The 20394-nt window shown below is 40.6% G+C and overlaps 1 protein-coding gene across 3 annotated transcripts; it reads left to right on the forward strand.

Annotated features, from left to right (window-relative positions):
• Positions 1-294: 294 nt before the first annotated feature.
• On the forward strand, positions 295-19308 carry fbxw11a (F-box and WD repeat domain containing 11a). 3 transcript variants are annotated; one of them, XM_085905050.1, is made up of 14 exons: positions 307-444; positions 3721-3804; positions 6820-6888; positions 9012-9231; positions 9886-10072; positions 10247-10337; positions 10566-10703; positions 12985-13103; positions 13850-14099; positions 14438-14556; positions 15200-15310; positions 15407-15485; positions 16752-16916; positions 18125-19308. In XM_085905050.1, the coding sequence occupies exons 1-13, from the start codon at positions 406-408 to the stop codon at positions 16911-16913; spliced, it is 1668 nt and encodes a 555-aa protein (XP_085761176.1). In that variant the 5' UTR covers positions 307-405; the 3' UTR covers positions 16914-16916; positions 18125-19308. The 3 variants fall into 3 exon arrangements, with proteins under 3 accessions (XP_085761179.1, XP_085761176.1, XP_085761178.1); XM_085905052.1 differs by lacking the exon at positions 307-444 and adding an exon at positions 525-1624; XM_085905053.1 differs by lacking the exon at positions 3721-3804 and having other exon boundaries at positions 295-444.
• Positions 19309-20394: the final 1086 nt, after the last annotated feature.

Raw genomic sequence — 20394 nt, forward strand, 5'->3', positions numbered from 1 at the left:
TCACCCACATAGTAAACGACTGAAGTAGAAGTCGTTAAATTACCCAACATCCTCACAATAAGCAATGTGGATGATTGATTTTGCATTAGCCGGTTCCTCTTGTGGATAGCAACAGCATCTTGAGCAAATGCCCTTTTGTTTTGGGGGAGTCACCGGGGAAAGCCTTAGTGGCGCGCTAAGCCAATAATCTACCGGTAAATTCGTGTTACCACGCCCCGTTGGGAAGAAATGGTCCAATCGGCGCTTTGGCTCGACGCATGGGCGTTCCCTCCCCACCCCCCCTTTCACAGCGTCGGAGCCAATACTGTGGGCTCGAGCAAAGCGAATGACGTCTCTGCATTTGCGGGCCGCCGACGCAGGGTTGGGTTTCCATTTTCAGAACGAGTTTCGGGGGGGATCGTCAACATGGATCCGGAGATGGAGGACAAAACGTTGGATCTGATGGTAAGATGTGTTTCAATGAGGCATCGCGGACACACGAGGTGTTGTCCGAGTCGTATTGGAGAAGCGTTACTCGCCGATTTGAAAGGAAGAACAAACCGAGGGTGTTTGTCTGGAGAGGTTGAGGAGAAAAGTGGGGACCGGGAATCTAAGGGAGGGCCTGAAATTTGCGATACATTTTTACTATTATTGCAGTTTACTAGGGTGATTATTTCTATAATTTGTACTAGTTGTCGGGTGGTTGTGAACAACATAGAGATTCGATCACCGGTTGGCAATTGGTGTTTTTGCCGACGTTATCGCGCAGCCGTCGGCCGAAGACAGCTGAGGTTTCTCCGGGGTAGTGTTCACTGCGGTGACGCTGCGCCACTATAACTGGGCCCTGTCTGGGCATTAGCAATCCAGCTAGCACTGGATACCACTAAAATGTACGCTTCTGTTTACATATTTGTCGTGTGTTGGAAGCCCTCCCGGCAAAAGATATGTGGACGTGCCCGGTAGTTGCCCAGGCGTGTGGGATTATTGCTCAAATGATCCTAAAGTGGAGCATGGCTGTTTATATTTGTGAAGTGCGTAGAAGGAAGTGCACTGCTTTTTCATTCATCTAGCATTACGGTTAGCGAGGCTCCAAGTTGCTATGTAACTAGCTAGCTAGGTCTACTTGACATTCCTTCCCATATCAAAATAGACATTCGGTTGAGACAGGAGTAGCCGTTTGGCTTAGTAAACAGAGACAATCAACTCTCATTCTAAATGTAGTTTCCTCCAATGCAGCTGATTTACTATTTGTTTAGCTTGTGTATTTTTATTTATGCCGGACGATTGCCTGTCTTTAGAAGCTAGGCTGCTAGGGTAGCGTTAGCCCAACAAAGCTATTGCTACAACTGTGCTGATTGAAACGAAAGGATTTCTAAAGTTATGATCCCTCTTTTTGACTGTTAATACATAGTCTGTGTATCGAAGTTCCATTTTAGCTACGTGGAGTTGAAACGGGGGACTAAAAATCTAATAGATGATCTGTTCATGGAGGTTCTAGCCGGACATCATAACAAAAAGTAATATTTACTATGAAGTCACATGTAATGTACTTTAAGGGTCAGCGCTACAGCATCTTTACACTGCTTTTGCCTGTACACGAATATCATGGTCAGGACAGTGGGTGGACTACCCTCTTAAAGTGTTGGTGAGTAGCAACAGGTTCAACCAACACAAACTCTTCACACTTTTGAGAAACAAACATGCTAATGTGCATATTTACACTTAGATGATACAAAAGTGATGCTGAACTAGTATGTTATTTATCTCAAAGTTTAAAAGTGCTGTTCAATACTTACATTTAAGTACTTTTTAAAAGTGGTGCTGAACTAGTATGGTATTTATCTAAAAGTTTAAAATACAGTTAGAACCTAAGACTTGGCTACAGTTTACATTTGGTAACATTGCGCTATTGGACTATTTTGTTACTGTATATATTTTCAATCAAATAGGACCAGGACTTTGACCATTCTGTGCTTCCTTCGGGGTTAGGTGTTTTGTTTAATATATTTTCTTGTACTTGTTGTCACGGCATTGGTAACCACTTATGGCAGGACGATTGGTGGGAAGGAAAATAATTGGCCGGCTAATCACAATGCCCCTCCCTCTCTTCTACACACCCACTCCCAGTTCACATCTAATATTGCTTTTGTGAGTATCTGTCAGTATGGGTGTGCGTTCTTGTGCTCATTGTGCAATGTGTGTGTCGCTCTAATACTGGTTTCCCCCCCTCACTATTCCCCCTAATTCCCTCTCTACTCTTTTCCTCACCTTTGATGGACACACACTCACAACCTCTTGATTCCCAACTTAACACAATTTCTTTATTCATTCATTTTTGTTGCATTTTGACACATCTATTCCACATGAACCCCTAACCAAATGCATCCACGCGTCGATCGATTGATCCAACCAACTATTCATCCATCCATCCTTCCGTTCACTCACCTCCTCGGTTTCCGCCTTTCATCTTCCCTCAACATCCCTTCCTCCCTTCTCTTTTCCTTTACTTCACATCTATTTCTCTCTTGCTCTTTCTCCTTCACCCTCTGTCCACTTGGGTCTCCTCCTCCCCCCCTCCCTCCCTCTCTCTTTCTCACACAGTGCTCTGTGCCTCGCTCTCTCTGGCTGGGCTGCTCCTCGGTGGCTGAGAGTTTGTGTGCACTCAGGTGCCTGCAGAGCATCCCCTCCACCCGGGCTCACAACCAGGTTCTGCCTCTCTCCTCTTAATTCTGCTGCTCTTCTTCTACCTAAAGCCCACCTCCCCCCCTTTGCCATCTCCTTTTACTTTTCTTTCAACATGACTTCTAAGCATCCATGTAAACCCTCATGTCACCTGCCAACCTCCTTACCTAACGTTTGTTATACTTTTGTCCACATTTGAAGCACACCACTCTCAGGTCCCTCCCCCGGTGCGCTGCTTGCCTCTCTCTGCCGGAAACTAGCTTATAGCATCCCAAAGTGTAATTGACCACAAATATAATCAAGCAGAGCTGGTCACAGTCACTGTCCTCTGTGATTAAGACATTAGCGTCAGGCCGTCTTCGATTGGCCATTTTCTTATTCCACATCCAAGTGAAAAGAAACAGACACCTTCATTCTTCTGCCTGGAGGTGTGAGGGCCAAGGTGGGGAGGGTCTTCTTTCAAGCCCTGAGAGACTATTTAATGCTTGCTTGCCTGCCTGCCTGGTCAAATGTAGCCTGTCTTTTCCTTCCTTCTGTTCTGCTCTGCATGATCATCAACGCCAGCAAGCCCATCTTGGCTTCTCTAAACCTTTCGCTTGGGTCTTGGGACTGGACATTTTTCTTTTATGTAAATAAGGAAAGGACATAGTTATTATTTGGTCAGATTTATGTTGATTATGTGGAATCGATTGATGATTAGTCGTGTCTTTAAGCAGTGGAGGCAACATGGAGTGTACTAATTGGATGAAACCATAAGAAACGCTGTAATTTTCACGTTATCCAGTTTGCGGTTTAAAGATCATATTAGCTATGGAAAGTTCATCTACATTCACACGGACCACCGCTATGACACAATTCTTTTGGGAACCTTTATTCTTTTCAACCCGATATTGTCAGGAGTTCATATAATTCAGAGAGATGAACTCTCTTCCCTTTAAAATGATATTTAACAACGACCGTAATCAATACTGGGGTTTAAACTGACTAATGTGTTCACTTTACCACTGCTCAATGACAATTATAGCTAGAAGTCGATGAATCGCCAATCGTGTATTTTAGCAGGAACAAGACAGATGCCCCGCTGAAATTGACAGGTGGATGGTCGCCCTGACAAACCAGCAGCAGTGCCTCAAGCCTATTGAGGTATTTTACTTAATAAATGATACCGGTTGCCCGTTTACTTGTAAAACATGCAAGTGTATTTTCAAATAAAATCACAAGTGCCGTGAACGCCCATCTGAAAAGAATTCCGCTAATGCAAACTACACTCCTGTAACAGTTGACACACAGCAAGCTCATCTTCTTCCTTCTGGTCGCCCACCTCACAATTGACCCATTCAATTAAACATCACACTCGAGGTGTCTCACAGTTTGATTGTATAAAAGTATAGCAACAGACTGCAAAATTGTAACTACATGTAATTGGATTAATAAATCAGGGGCGGAGAAAGTGAGTGTGCGAACTTGTTTTTAAGAAAAACCAGCGAGTTGACAACTGGGAAAAAAAATCTATGACATCATTGACTAATTGATGTCAACTGTGTAGTCATCACCTAAACGTCGATAACAGCAACAAAAATCTGTCGGATCTCAACCCTTAATGGATTATTTACCTGTTTGTCGAACTCGATTAAGGACACTTTTGTCACATGCCCATACCTGTAATGAACACGCGGCATATTTGGCCAGGGATAATCTGGGTTTCTGTAAGAAATATTTATTTGGATCAAGGAATTTGACTACTTTTCAAGATAGGTATTTCAAACTTTTTTTTAAAAGCGTCAAGAGGAGCTTTTATTTTTTTACACACACAAACAGGCATGTTTTTGTGCACAATTTTATCACCGGGCCTTTGCTTCAACAGTAAAGGGTCCCCCTTCGGTTGTGATTGAATCAAAGAGTGCATTCTTTCAAAGAATAATCAGTGTATGATTATAATCTCAATGGATTCTCTGAGCATTGTAAACTGATTCGACACCAAACTTAAAAAAGGTGTCTAGCCCTCAAAGGGGCTAGAAGGTGTGAAGCCGACAGTTGCACGCTAGTGAATATCACTCCGCTTCTTTTGTTTTGATGAATTTATAGTGATCGTTGAGTCAAATGATATTTAACCCAATTTGTGTACTTAATCCGTGTTAATCACTCGTGGGGAAACCAGTCATTTCTTTTAGCAATCTAATGACAGTCTAATAAAAAAAGGAGTTACATAGGATCTTATATTTGCGTATAATCAATACAATACCGAATTGGTACTGGAAGTATAGGCTCTTGAGACAACCCTAAATTCTGAATCTTGAAACAAAACAAAAAATCATTGGTGTGATGGTTGCGCTGTTTATATGCTTTGTCTTTTGGCATTGGGCATTCTTTAAGTGACCGTAACCAGATCAATGTTGGTGTATTTGAAGTGTCCTGTTATCGATTCAGTCTTGATATCAGGACCAATGAATGTGATGACATTTTTCCCCCAATATCGGTCCAGTGGTTATCTGTCCAATATTTACCGTGCATTGATTCGGTCGACAAAGAATCAAACTCCTCCCATGACTAGCTCAGTCCCCAGGCCTCAACGCCATTGAAAACAAGTGGAGTGAGCTTAAGAGGTGCATGCAGAGGAGATGATCCAGGTCTTTGGATGGTTTCGAGAGATTGCACAAAGACGAATGGTCAGAGATGCCTTTCTGTATTCTCCTTGTGAAACTTGATAGCAGAAGATAAATTGGAGTTTTGTTGGAAAAAGGATGTTGTACAAACTATTAATATCATGGGTGATGATAATTGTGGCACACATGATTTGATGTAAAGAAAATTATTTCTTAATGTGGATTTTTTTCTCTTCCCACTGAATAAATGAACTGGAATGAAAGGTTGAATATTTCCTCTTTGTATTGTATTAATTTTAGTAAATGAATTTATTGGACACTAAAGAACAGGGGGTGCCAGTAATTATGGAGGGAAGTGTATCTTTAATTGTTTGGATGATATGCAGCAGGGAGAGGCTCCAGCATACCTGCAAACCCTTGTGAGGATGAGTCGTTTAGATAGTAGAATGATGGATGTGAGCTTCTCTTTATTTGTGAATCGTCGCATGAAAAACATGTATGCCCATTATTTGGTCATTAAAAAAAAAAAAATCATGTTAATGGGAGGTGTCCAGAAAATGGAAATTGCATAAAAAAATAAATTCAACATTTTCTTGGAATCATTGAGCCCTGATGAAGTACACTTTACACAAAAATCTGAACCGAACAGCGTTAAAGCATAGAAAATGCAACTTTGACTTATTCACGACATTACACAGTTAAACGTGCCTAAACTGAAAACTAGAAACAAGTTATCTTACTTTACATCACATCATCAGAGAGGAGTGGCTTAAGCTTAAACACATAAAGTATATTAAATATCAGTAATGTTATTATATGTCTGTTTCCACAATTGTCTTAGATTTTGATTTTGACTTCTGGAGTTCGCACAAGTTTCAAAATGACTTTGAGTGGATCTTTTTTTTTTTTTTTTTTAACAATTTTAGCTTTGCTAAAAGACCATAGAAACTATTCATGAACAGTAAAAGTAAAATGTATATATCTGAAGTTGTGCCATGTTTCTCGGGAAGAAAATACACTTTTCTGCTCTGCACAATTTGATTTTGAGAAGTAATAACTATTGATTATATAAAACACAAAACCAGTCATTATAAGGTCATATTTTGTTGACCCTTTGTTTTTCATGGGTATTGTATAGTTACGTAAATAGATCTAAATACAGTAGAAGACCAAGTTGTGCCCAATGTAGATGAGGGTTTTCCAAAAATGTATATCACCATCTGATTTTAATTTCTCTAACATAGTGCAGAAGCCGGTAACAGCCAAAATTATGTTTAATTTACTGTTGTGGTCCTTTGTGACCGATACCCGTTTAAAAAAAGTGTGTTTGTTGTGGTGTTTGGGATCTCCGCTCTGTGCATGCGTGCGTATGTGTATGTATGTACGTACTATGTGCACCCAAGTCTCAGTAATTGACGGCTACCCCCCTTTGGCTGTTTTTGTGGCATTTCTTTGTCCACACCGCTATCCTGGCTCAACACACTGCTCTTAGCAAACTGATGACTGAGAGAAAATAATGCACTTACGCACATTTAATCAATTTTGTCACCAACAGAATACGTCGGGGATGGAGTCACAGAATCTAGTGGATGACCTGTCGCCAAAGAAGAACACAGTTCTCAAGGTATCTCTCAGTGCCATGATTCGTATGTGTTATATGCGTTCAATTTGAAACGGCGCAGTCACGTTCATACTTATCTTTCTCTTCTTCAAACTTTTAGTAAATGTCAATTTCAAAACATGAACGGCAAGACATACATTGACTAGTGTGGTGTAGTTAAAATAAGGAAATGTTCTTTACCGTCACAATTTTAAACCCATCTTTTTAATATGTACTATAAGCAGTTCACATGATGGATGTTTTTCTGTTGACTAGGAGAACCATATATTTTTTGTTTTATCCAAAACAAGTCACTGAGTTCAAACATAGAATGGTACCTCAAATGTTGACCATTGGCATTTCCAATTCCGACTAATGCAGAATTAGTCATTTCAGTGTTAAATGTCCCTAAAACTGAGGTTAATTGTTCAAGATCTTGCATCAAAGTATCGTAAAAACAATCTGCTGGATGATGAATGAGCTTACATTAGACAAATGACTCCTCTCTTTGAAACATGATTCAAACAGTACAAGTCAGAAAACATTTGTTCGTTTGTTCATTCATCCATGCAAATAGGTACTCACCTTTAGCTTTGCTGATGCAATTTGTAATCAATGCATGTGGTTGAAAGGTGAGAATCTTCCATTTAAAGCCTGATGCATCCACAAATATTTTGTCAATCGACATGTAAACCTGTTTTTGAAATGTGCGATTGTGGCAGAAGAAGCAAATTTTTTTTGTCTGAATGCCACCAAGTGAGTCAATACACGACTGCCACCAAATGAGTCAATACACAAGTGAACAAAGACAATATTACGCAACGACGACCATACGTATGAACCCGCGCCCAATGCATGCCTGCTGGACGAGAGGCCTGGTCCTATTGTCTTCTACTAGATGTCGTTTTATTTCCATGTGTTGTAAGATGACCTTGAGTGATAGATACCTACAAATAAAAGGTGATTTGTGAGTATATTTCTTTTTTAACAATTTTCTAAAAATCAGGGAGTTTTCAGACATCACTCAAAACTAGAGAGATTTGCTGTTTCAGAGTTATTGCAAAAGTGGCTTTCATAGATGAGGGGCAACACGGCGGATAATTCTGGGCCCAAGTGGAGAAACAGGCTTACTGTAAGGTGAGCCAGAGTGAATTGGATGGAATGTAGGAGTGGACGAGGGCACAGATGTGCCTATCCGGAATGGATTGTGTGTGGCTTTAAAAGGTGTGGTCTGACCTGTTGAGGGGTGTGGGAGTCAGTGAATGACATTGTACATTCAACTGGCTTTTAACTGGCTAAATCGTTAACCGCTCTGTGTGTTGAGTGACAAGTCATCGGTTGTGGCAAATGGCAGGTTCTGCGTAAATATGTACCTGTTTATTTTGTTACCATTTTTTCAATGGTTGGGACAGTTGTTCTTTGCCATAGGCAGATTGCACGCTAGCTTCTTTTATGTGAAAATTGATTTCAAACTTGGGACATACTGTCTTTTATGTACTAATTGCTGTATAGTCAGTCTTTCTGGAAAAACAATAGATATTGGGGAAAAAAAAGTGCAGCAATATAGCGAATAATTTGCAAGATAAAAACACTGATCCAGTGAAGTAGCATGAAGTGAACCACGATACAATTCCACAATTGGACTAGGACAGGAACCATGGTGCTACGTGGCATCCAGACACTAATTCTGTGCTATCTTTAGCTGTAAACCTATCTGGTAATCACATTTTGTTTGTAATTTCTCATGACAACATCTTGTATTATGGTTAATGACTTGGTACATGGTATGCAGTCATTTCAAAACTCGTTGATCCTCTAATTCTGATAAGTGAAAGCTTCAGTTGGTTTCTTGTTCGACTACTATTGTATTCCACATCATGGAAATATTTAAGACGTGTAGCAATTACAATTGTCAGCCTTGGCCATTTTCCAAAAAGATTGATAAATCATACTCAACACATCACAGAATAATTAAGGTTAGGATAATCTTTAGAGCCATTCAAAAATTGGGCTTTAGCAGATTTTCTTTGGAAGGGAGGTATTGGGTAGACATGACTTCAGAATTTCTAATGTACACAATTATTGAATATTGAATGACGTGGGCTATTCTGAACCAATATCACTCAAATTTCTTCTTTCCTTCACAGCTTAGTAATGGTCCTGTCGTGGGGTCCCGCAAGCGCCCGTCAGAGGGGAACTACGAGAAAGAGAAGGAACACTGCATCGCCCTGTTTGACCAGTGGTCAGAGGCTGACCAGGTGGAGTTTGTTGAGCGTCTCATCTCCCGAATGTGCCACTACCAACATGGCCACATTAACTCCTACCTCAAACCCATGCTACAGAGAGACTTTATCACAGCACTACCAGGTACGAGAACCAGAACGATTGTCCTTTACAGCGAACAAACCGCAAATGTGCTTTCGGATGTGTTGAGCGAGATCAATCGCTCCCTCTTGGGGCGGCACAAAATTAGGCGGAGGGAAACCTCCAATATATTGCTGCTGCCATTGAATATTTTGGTATTTGGAAATCCTGCTGAAAGTTCTATTGAATAATTGAGTATTCGGATTAAGAATATTATTTTAATCATTTTCTTTTTGCTTGAGTGAATAGCAATTACGCTGGTCAACAAAGAAAAAAAATCTACATTTTTAAATCAGAGCTGTATATATAATATTTTTTGTAGATGACACATTTTCCCTTGTTATTTTTATTCAACGCATCAAATTTTGTTAATAATGATAATAATAATAACAGTAATATTGGCAGGCAACTGGTTCAGGGTGTTAAAAATGTTTTGTAAATTAATTATTTTCCCAGGTCCTTATTGAACAGTTAAATAAAAAAGAAAATGGGGAAAACCAAATTAATACAGCTAATGACTGGAATTAAATACTTAAGCTGTGATACATTTTTAGCCCAACCGTAGTTACAAGTTGAAATAATGCAAAAATATTTCTCTCTCACTTTCCAATATATAATAATTAATGTATGTAATCCCCTTTCTCCCTTCTTTTTCAGCCCAAGGCTTAGATCACATAGCAGAAAACATCTTGTCTTTCCTGGATGCACGTTCGCTTTGTGCAGCAGAGCTGGTGTGTAAAGAATGGCAGAGGGTCATTTCTGAGGGCATGCTGTGGAAGAAGCTCATAGAACGTATGGTCCGCACTGATCCGCTATGGAAAGGACTGTCTGAAAGACATCAGTGGTGAGAATGGGCCCCTTCGTAATGTATCGCTGTCAACATTACCACAAATATTTTAAATAAAACAAGATTGTTTGTCTTATAGCATTTTTATTTACATTAATAGATGGGTAGACTATATTATTGTATTATTATTATTAGGATCGCTTGAAATAATAACAATTCATTTTCTCACAGGGAGAAATATCTGTTCAAAAATCGCACATCTGAAGTCCCGCCCAACTCTTATTATCACTCCCTTTATCCCAAAATCATCCAAGACATAGAGGTAAGTGAATTCAAAAGCAAAGGACAATCCACAAAGGTCAATGTGTATATGGTACACTTGATACATGTCTTTCTGTTTGTTCCATATTGTTTTGTTCTCGATATAGCACGTTAGTCTCTTTGTACTTCCTCTAACCAAAAGGGCTTTTGTTTTGTCAGTTTTGCTGGTTTTTGCTCCACTTTTATCGTTGAGAAATATTTTTCTCATTGTCTTTTTTTTCCCCTCCAGACAATTGAGGCTAACTGGCGGTGTGGAAGACACAATTTGCAAAGGATTCAATGCCGCTCAGAAAATAGTAAAGGGGTTTATTGTCTCCAGTATGATGACGACAAGATCATCAGTGGCCTTAGGGACAATTCCATCAAGGTTTGTGTGCATGCTTGTATGAAGGATTTTAATGTTATTTGCTTTTAAAGCTGCAGGTTTAGATTTAGATCATAATGTTTTGATGTACAGAGTTGAGTTTCTCTGTCGTGGCATGACTATTGCATCAGTTGTGAATAAAAAAAAAAAAAAAAAAAAACAGCTAATAACATCTAATGTTTTGCACAGCACTGTATTCCAAGCCCCCTATCCCGACTGAGCAGCGAACAATTGCAAGTGTTTTTGAAGCCAGCGAATGTTACGTTCCCGTCAGTGCGTTCAAGGTCGCAAATGTTCACCAAACGTCCGCCAGACATTTTCCAACAGATTTGGTGTTTTTGCTTGTCTCAAGGATATTTTGAACATATTCAAAATTCCCTTGCAACCAAAACAGTACAGGAGAATGCCTGCCGAACAATTGCCTACCGTTTAGCATTGAGCATTTCTGACCTTGAACGACACTGTTGAGAGTGCAATCTTCGCTGCGTTCTAAAACATTTGTAGTTGCTCAGTGGTATAGGGGCTTAAGAAACCTGCATTTCAGTATAGAGAACTTGTTATCTTGTTTCTAAGGAAACTAGGTGATGAGTTACAATCTCAAACTCATGTAGAATCAGTTCTGCACAAGCAAAAATCATCTCACTCAGTAATATTAGCTAATATAATAAATACGTTGACATGAACACACGGGCAAACAAATATCTGCACGACTAAATTGTGTTTTTCATAAAACTTTGGCATTTACACACAATAATAAATGTTGGAGAATACAGACCAATTATTGTAGCGAAGCCGACTCGCCGCAATGGGAGAGTAGGAACATGCTTTCACTTTGGGATGGGACAAATGGGCACTCCTGCTGCAGATAAAAAACACCAATGAATGAAACATCACAACACAACCATTCCACCAGATGGCTCCAAAGTATTATTTTTTTCATTGCTTTGGCCCAAACTCAAAAACAGCAAATATATGAGACTTTCGGAGAATAAGGACTGGTTTCCCTAAATGAATCTGCAACTTCAGAACTGCGAATATGGTAGTTGTGTGACTTAGGGTGTATTCAGACTAGAAAAGTCCTTTAGTCCGCTTGTTTGGTCCAGACCAAAAACGGACTTAATTATTTTTGTTTGGTGCGGTTCCTATACAGACTGTACATTTTGCAAGTGAAGTATATTTTGTAAACACATCCACGCTTGTGACGATCTGTGCTCCCATTGGACAGCAATGACCAGGGCGGCGCACAGAGCACAAACCCCGGTAATGGACGAAAACATGCGAGTCCTATGTGCTGCAGTCCTGCTCTGGATATTTGTGCTGTTGGTTCGGATCTGCGTTGTTTGTATTCACACCTGAAGCGAAGCGCACCAGAGTTAGTTTGGAAACAAACCGAGACCACTTTTAAAAGTGGATCCGGTTCTTTAATTCGCACCAGGATGCATTTGCGTGTATTCACACCTATATAAGAGGTCCGGACCAGCGTTACAATCAAACCCTGGTCCTTTTTAAAGTGAACCAAGCAGTCACGTCTGAATACTCGCTGAAATGACACAAACCACGTAGTATAATTCATTTTTCAGGATGAGAACTTTTTTTTAAAAAAACAAACAAACAGTAAGCATCTGCCTCACTGAAGCCAAACCGTGACAGTAAAACCAAAACCTCTAATCCGGTTAGATATGGTCCAGATATGGTCAATAATAAGGACAAAACATCCTTATTATTGACAGAAAATAATGTCACTTTGGTACATCAGACAATAAGCTTTTTTATACGTACACCAATTTCCTTCTATTTCAAGTGTAGCCAATGTACATTTTTGCATTTTTTTTACTGCTAACCTACAATTTTCAGAAAGGTAACCTTTAGTTTTACTCAATCTGCATATTCATCATCATCCTACATTTGGCCTAAACCTGCAGACAGTAAGACAGCAAACCGGTAAATTATAGGCGAAAAGAACTCCAAGCAGTTGTGTGTCCCACAACCCATCTGTCTGGCTCGTGAGGAGAAGAAGAGGAGATGATGAAGAGCAGGAGCGCGATAGTGTGAGAGAAGCGGCTTTGTCATCTTATTGTTGTACAGGAGGCTGGCGTGGACCCAGGGACACTCGAAATTATTCTCCAAGCGGACACGTTCTGCTCGCCTCAGCAGTGGGGAAATGGGGCGTGAACAGAACATGAGCATCACAATGACAAATGGCCTTTCTTTGCATGACCTAAATTCTAATCACACACATTTATTCTGCTCCTTGTATGTCCTTGTGTGTTATTTCTACCTGCAGATATGGGATAAACAGTCGCTGGAGTGTCTGAAGATTCTGACTGGTCACACAGGTTCAGTGTTATGCCTCCAGTATGACGAGAGGGTCATCGTCACTGGGTCATCGGACTCAACTGTTAGGTAGGAAACTTGTGTTTTCGAATCATGTCGTTTGCACGATATTTTCTCGGGAGTAAAAAAAAAGAAGAGCAATTATTCTCTTGACTTTCTGATCTGGTCTATGAACAGTCACAATCAATGCCATGTTTTGCCATTTTTGTATCACACCGGTCAAATTTTCGACAAAAGTATAGCTGTGTATAGCTTTTCCTAATCAATACCATGGTCAATATAGATGGGATAACAGACGGCGCATATGCTAACGCTCAACTAGCCGCTCGGCCAACTCGACTGATTCCACTCCTGATGTCACGAACTTGGCCACACCCCTTAAAGGGAACACAAATTTCCTTTAGTGTGTGTACTTTTCAGCTCAATTGCAATTCATATATAATCTTAAGACACAAGGAGTTTGTTTGTTTACATTCTCTGTTTGTATGTTTATATTTTATAGTTCAGTGGTGTTTTTCTTTTATAAATGTTTTTTTTTTCTCTCTTTGGGAGTACCGGTACAGCTCAATGGCATTTCAATTCATTTCAATGGAAATTTAATGTAATAGACATTTTGACATGAGATTTTCAAAATAAGAGTCAACGCTGTCTTTTCTCTTCTGGCTCCCCATCTATTCTGTATTCCCCGTATAGTGTCCAGGGAGAACGGGACTATTGTACTCATTTCTTAACAAGCAGCAATGTTTTGCATTCTTAGAGTGTCTTTTCCTTCTGTTTGCTCCCATTTCACTATGTCCATCCCCTTTGCTTGGCAGGGTGTGGGAGGTGACGACGGGCGAGGTACTCAACACGCTGATCCACCACAACGAGGCCGTGCTTCATTTACGCTTCGCCAACGGCCTCATGGTCACTTGTTCCAAAGACCGCTCGATCGCTGTGTGGGACATGGCCTCGCCAACTGACATTAGCTTACGGCGCGTCCTCGTTGGACATCGGGCGGCCGTCAACGTGGTCGACTTTGACGACAAATATATTGTATCAGCCTCAGGGGACCGCACCATCAAGGTAATGATGTGACTATATGGAATTTTTTATTTACAGCGTTGCCTCAGGGTAGGGTTAATTAAATGCTATTTACCTAATAACATTAGAGCAGACATCCTTTTTATCTTTATATTCATCTGTCAAAGATGGCCTGACTTTCATTAAAAGTCAAACCAGAAATACACTCAATATTGTTGTATAATTGCCTGACTGAAAACAAAAACTGAAAAATGTCATCCATTCAATATATTTGACATGAATCATCTCTTGACTCGTGCTAATTGCTTGACTGAAAACAAACACTGAAAAATGTAATCCATTTAATATATTTGACATCAATCATCTCTTGACCTGTGCAGGTATGGAGCACCAGCACCTGCGAATTTGTTCGCACGCTTAACGGTCACAAGCGAGGCATTGCCTGTCTACAGTATCGGGATCGACTGGTTGTCAGCGGCTCCTCGGATAACACAATTAGGTACATTTGATACTGTCAGACTACAACAGGTGTATTTCCCCCACAAAGCTTTGATGATACGATAACTTCACCTGCCCATCCTGGTTTAGATGTTAGGAGACAATTTGAGTTGCAGTTGAACAAGTATGATGTAACGTTTTGCGCAACACATACACAAATGTAATCCTTCTGGCTCATTACCATTGAAAGTGATCAAGCAATTTTGTGATCTTTCAGGCTAACATACACCATAGGGATGGGAATATCATCTCATAATTCAATTTCATTACAATTAAAGTCCCCAAGTTAAAGTCCAATGATCATTGTCACACACACATCTGGATGTGGTGAAATTTGTCCTCTGCATTTAACCCATCCCCAAGATGGAGCAATATAATTTGATCAATTTGATAGGGGTTTCACAAAAGTCGTTTAGAATATTTTCATACTTTCAATTTGTTTGAAGACAAAGTTTGAAAAAGTTCTCCGAGGCCATCTCAGATCTCAATAAATCTCTCACAAAGGCTGTTTTGTACAGACAAAAAAAATTAAGATCTCTGGGGGATTTTTCTTCGTCAATAATATATAATAGCATTTCATAGAAGTGACTTCTCTTTAAAACGATCCTGTTTTGCCATATAAAAGTGTATAATCCCTGTTGCAGGTTATGGGACATTGAATGTGGGGCATGTTTGCGAGTGCTAGAAGGTCATGAAGAACTGGTTCGTTGCATACGCTTTGATAACAAGAGGATTGTCAGTGGCGCCTATGATGGGTAAGACTTCACTTCAACAAGCACTCTGCTTCTGCTTTCCTATGTACGTAGATCCCACTAATTGTGTCTTATGTTGTGGCATGTTTCGCTCTGTAGTAAAATCAAAGTATGGGACTTGCAAGCAGCCTTGGACCCACGAGCCCCTGCAAGCACACTATGCCTGCGTACTCTAGTGGTGAGTGTTCGCACCCGAGGCATGTAAATATCCATATTGTTTGGTTTCTGTTAAAGACCTTTAGAGTGTTCCCTGGAAACATTATGTCAAAGCCACTGACAGTCAGACTGATGATCGCATTTCAGCTCTCAGAGTGAAATGGCTTGAGGGTAGTCAGCTTTCCCTACACATACACACACACGTGAAGAGTTTTGGTTAGGTATAATAATTACGCTGGTTGGCCCTGACTCGCATACATCTCAGATATAAGGATCATTTTATGGGATAATTTTAAACCACAGGATAGTCGGGCCATTTTCATTCTTGAGATTAGGAATACATTGTGTCAAACCAATCCGATCATCTGTATGTACCCGACCTTTGTTGTATTTTGTTATTGTGGTTTTTTTTTTTTGCTCATCATTGAGAGCTGGTGCAGCTTGAAACATTTCAATTAGGGCTCTTTGCACCCTTGCGGGCGTGAACACAGCCGACTCGTTCTCGCCGTCTTTTTCTGGTTAATATTGTATTTTTGGAAATTAAATTAAGCAAAAAAGGCCACTCATTTTCATGGGGCTGTCATTATGCCTTGTGCTGACACTTGCTGTTTACTGAAAATGAATTTACGGTGCCTAAGGGCTCAGCTTGCGAGCTTCGCATGACCAAGCCCAGGAAACAGGTGAGCTGTGACCTCACCACCCGAGCCTTTAGGCACCATGGTGTCATTTTCAATTGACAGCAAGTTCAGCACTAGGAGAAATGTCAGACCTCTGAGATAAAATAAAACGGGTGCATTATTCTCCTGAATTCATATTTCACAAACATGATATCAATCAGAATACCATACTTAGACGGGTGGGGGCGCATCGAACATATTGTGATTCTTTTTTTATTTTTTTATTATTATTATTTTTTTTTTAAACCTCTGCTTTGAGCAGGTTGAGGTGCACAAAGTCCTTTTATAAGGAACGATAAGCTACTCAACGAAGCTTGCCATAGGGAGAGCCCAGACATAGTCTTTCATAGATTGCCTTCCATGCCCAATAATACGTATCATTGCATGAACCAGCCCCAATTACACTGATTGTAACGACAACTTGCGTGGCAGTAGCCTTCGTTGCTATCGGAGCGTAATTTGCAGTTGCCCAAAAATTTGGTCTGTGTCCTTAAAGGATCTCCACACATGCTTTGCGGACAATGCAAGTTACCGATGCTGATATGCGTACCGATCCAATCATATTGTGAGCGTTTTTTTTTTTCAAGGGTACTTCTAATTTCTATTTGTAGGAGCATTCTGGCCGCGTGTTCCGTCTGCAGTTTGATGAGTTCCAGATTATCAGCAGCTCACACGACGACACCATTCTGATCTGGGACTTTTTGAACGTCTCGACCAATGGCCAGTCAGAGGGACGATCTCCTTCCCGCACCTACACTTACATTTCTAGATAGCAGGTACGCAAGCACACATGCTAACGAATGACTGAGTCTGGTCTCAAAGAAGTCCTGTATTCCAGTCTGTCTTCAAGATGTGTTTTTATGCTGATTTGGGGAAAACGTGCGTAAATGTGCCTTCAACACTGTGTGCTCAGCTTTAAGTTTCTGGCCTCAGAAGAGCTCTCCGCACGACTTCTAGTAAATATGATTTTTTTTTTTTTCAGCTGTGTAGAGTTACTGCCAACTTAAATGCTGATTCCTTTCAAGTGTCTCAAATGTTCCATGTTTCCATACAATTGTGCCCGTCAATGAATGATTCCACAGTGTGCGCTTCACTCTCCGCGCATCTGGTCCTCCCGGGCGTGAGCAGCTTTTTCCATCCGTGCTCACTGTTAGAAATCAGGAGCAATATGGGAATGTTCACACATCCGTTGGGACGTCAGGTGACTTTCTGTCGTCACGTGCGTCCATTTATATCAAGAACTGGTTTACTCTATTAAGAATTCTGTGGAATTGAGACAAAATGGAATGCACTTCCCAGTGGCAACAAGCAAAGGCGCTAAGTAGTTTGCGGTCTTAAGAACATGACATTGTTGGAAGATGACTTATCCGGACAGCAGTGAGTGCTTACACACTGCACTTGGTTTTTGTGTCACCTACCGCAGGATAGAATGCAGCGCAGCCAAGGGTCAAGTGCAAGTATGTCCATAACTGCTGCAAATAGCCAAAATGGACGAGTAACTAACAACACCCCTACCCTGATAACATCGAATTGTAATTGCCTATAGATGCCACAAGATGTCGGCAAAGGACTACTTTTGTCTTAATGAAGCTTCTTAATGCACTTTAAATGGTGTCTTGGTGCCAAAGCAACATTTCTTGAATAGAAATAAAATGTGAAAATTACTCTACTTCCTGGTAATGATTGAATCTAGCTTCTAAAAAAAAAAAATTGGCAGCCGTGAATCTCAAAAGGCAAAAATATGAGGCTTCACTGTATTCCTATTTTCCTCCAAGAAACTTAAGTCAAATGGCAATGTCAGTGTCTTTTTGTTGGTATTCACTGAAAACCAGTTCAGGAATTACTCCTCAATGCATTGCCTGTAAAAATAGAAAATTGCGGCTTCACATCCTGCAGATGATAGCCATTTGTACACATTGTTTGTGAACTCAGCAGGTGTTTATGCCCACCAAGTAGACCGTAACTGTGTTTTTCTTTCCCCCAGGTGGCTCCATCCACCGCACCCTGTCTTGTTGGAGCCCCGGGCTGATTCAGCTGATGGGTACATCATTCATGGAACGGAGCCCATCTCTTCTCCTTCCTCTTCGTCATCTCTCTGTCCACCTCCTAGCCTGCTCGCACCTCCTTCCCGTCCGTTCCGCCCAGCTTTGAACGGACATCTAAACGTGTGCCCATTTTCTACCAGCGGCACTGAGGATGCCGGGCAATAGAACCAACGCCACTTTCTCCAGGAAGCTCACCTTCTACTAATTTATCTTTTGTAAACTAATGACAGTATTAACAGACGTTATGAGTCACAATTTCCCTTCTCTCCCAAAATCTATGAATTTTCTGCTCCTCAGTTTCCACGCCCTGCCAAAAGAGGCTCTACAGATAAGGAATTGCTTATAGTTCTATTTATATATTACATATACGTACATGCAAATGCACACAGAGTGGCACAGCTGGGCAGAGGATGGCCGGAGCTGTGATGCAGGAGAAAGAGACTCTTTACTCAGCTCCAGGAAAAGGAGGGAAGGATGGGGAAAAAGATGGAGGGAGTGCTTTAGGGTGAGGTGTGCGCGCGCGTATGCGTGCGTGCATTCACCCCTCCCCTCTCACTCGCTCCTCAAGAGTTTCTCGCTCAACTTTATCCATCCCTTCCTGCTTCGTGTCCCCACCCCTCCAATCCCCCAGAAATGCACACTAGCTTGGATTATGGCGGCACACGCAGAAGCAAGTGTGCACGCTTCCCGTATGTGGACTTGGCAGAACAGAGCAAAGGCGTCAGACATGCATGTGAGGTTGCCACGGATGCAGCATCCTGGCACACCTCAGCAATTTTTTTCTCTCTCTAACTCTTATTTTCTTACTGTTTTTTTTATAAATGTTATTTTCTAATTTTATTTCAGTATGTTTTGGTTCTTAGTACAAAATTCATACTAGTCCTCTACCCTTTATTTTGCTGTCCTTCGTCTTTCTTCTAACCTCATGTTTTTTTTCGTCTCTTCCTCTCACTCCATGTTTGAGCTTGCTTTGGTTACGAGAGAAGCTGGAATTCATTCAAATTTAGTTGTAAACAGACGTGTCTTGTTAAAAATTGTGTTGTATATTAAAATGATTTTTTAAAGAAGAAAAAGACCTTATTGTGAATAAAGTACTTGACAGTGAGTGTTGAGCCAACTGTAACATGGATGAGGGTCTATTATGTTGTGTGTTTGTGTGGGGGATGTGTGGGCAAATTTGCTCTTTGCCGCCTCTCCATTTGCACATACAGGACTAAATAAAAATTGATTTCTTTTCTAGCTGAGAGAAGATGAATACTTTTTTTTTCATCTTGCAGATTTCTGAAATTATGCTGAAGCTGAGGTGTAAAAGTTTCCATTTAAATCATGAACTTAAAATAATTGAGCAGCAAGGTAGTGGTCCAATTGGTCAAGTAACCACTTCCGGGTAACACATTGGAGTTGTGGGAATAGTATTTTGGAAATGTGCTAGTAAAAGCGCTGGTTCGGTTGTGTGAGATGTATCTGAACATGCTGATGTGTTGCTGCAATATTTTCTATTTGGACCTCTGTCACTACTTGTACAATCTGATGAGTGCATTTTTTTTTTCCCCAAGTCACTGTTAAAATTGTGTAAAAAAAACAACAACAAAAAAAAAAAGCAGGAATCTTTCAATCATACTGCCCGATGACTGCTGGGATAGATTCCAGCACACCTGCGACCCCCGTGGGGACAAGCGGGATGGATGGATGGATGGATGGATGGATGGATGGATGGATGGACGGACGGATGGACGGACGGACGGACGGACGGACGGACGGACTTGACTTTTTTTAAGCCAAGAAGTATTTGTATTCCGGAAACTTTTTCATTTGGGTAATACTGTGTTTGGTACATGTTTTGGAAATAACCAAATACATCAGTCGATGTCTATGATGTGGCACAATGCAGGCATATCTCATTGTTCTTCATTTAGAATGCTTTCAGTTAATGCTGAATTAGAGCGAAATGCTTCCTAAATATACACACGGCAAATCTGATTGATTTGTATTTGTAACACAACCTTTTTATGAGCTGATGACGCAATCTTGCGTTTTTCAAATTTCAAGTGAATCATTCCTTTTACATGTGGGTAATTCCATTATGCAGCTATCATAATTTAGGATAACTAAAAGGAACAACCTGAAGTTAAAAAATAGCGTTGAGAAGGTTTTAAAAAATGTCATATACACGAATCTCATATCAAAGATTCTCATAGATTGATGGCAG

Source organism: Syngnathus leptorhynchus, chromosome 2, assembly GCF_054491065.1.
Source record: "Syngnathus leptorhynchus isolate UIUO chromosome 2, UIUO_Slep, whole genome shotgun sequence".
Classification (NCBI taxonomy): Eukaryota; Metazoa; Chordata; class Actinopteri; order Syngnathiformes; family Syngnathidae; genus Syngnathus; species Syngnathus leptorhynchus.

Bases quoted from the DNA above. Each gene is read 5' to 3' on its own strand.
- fbxw11a (XM_085905050.1), top strand. From the start codon at position 406: ATGGATCCGGAGATGGAGGACAAAACGTTGGATCTGATG. The intron at 10,338-10,565 runs GTAAGTGAATTC...TTTCCCCTCCAG, and splicing joins AAATCATCCAAGACATAGAG to ACAATTGAGGCTAACTGGCG. The intron at 14,100-14,437 runs GTAATGATGTGA...TGACCTGTGCAG, and splicing joins CAGGGGACCGCACCATCAAG to GTATGGAGCACCAGCACCTG.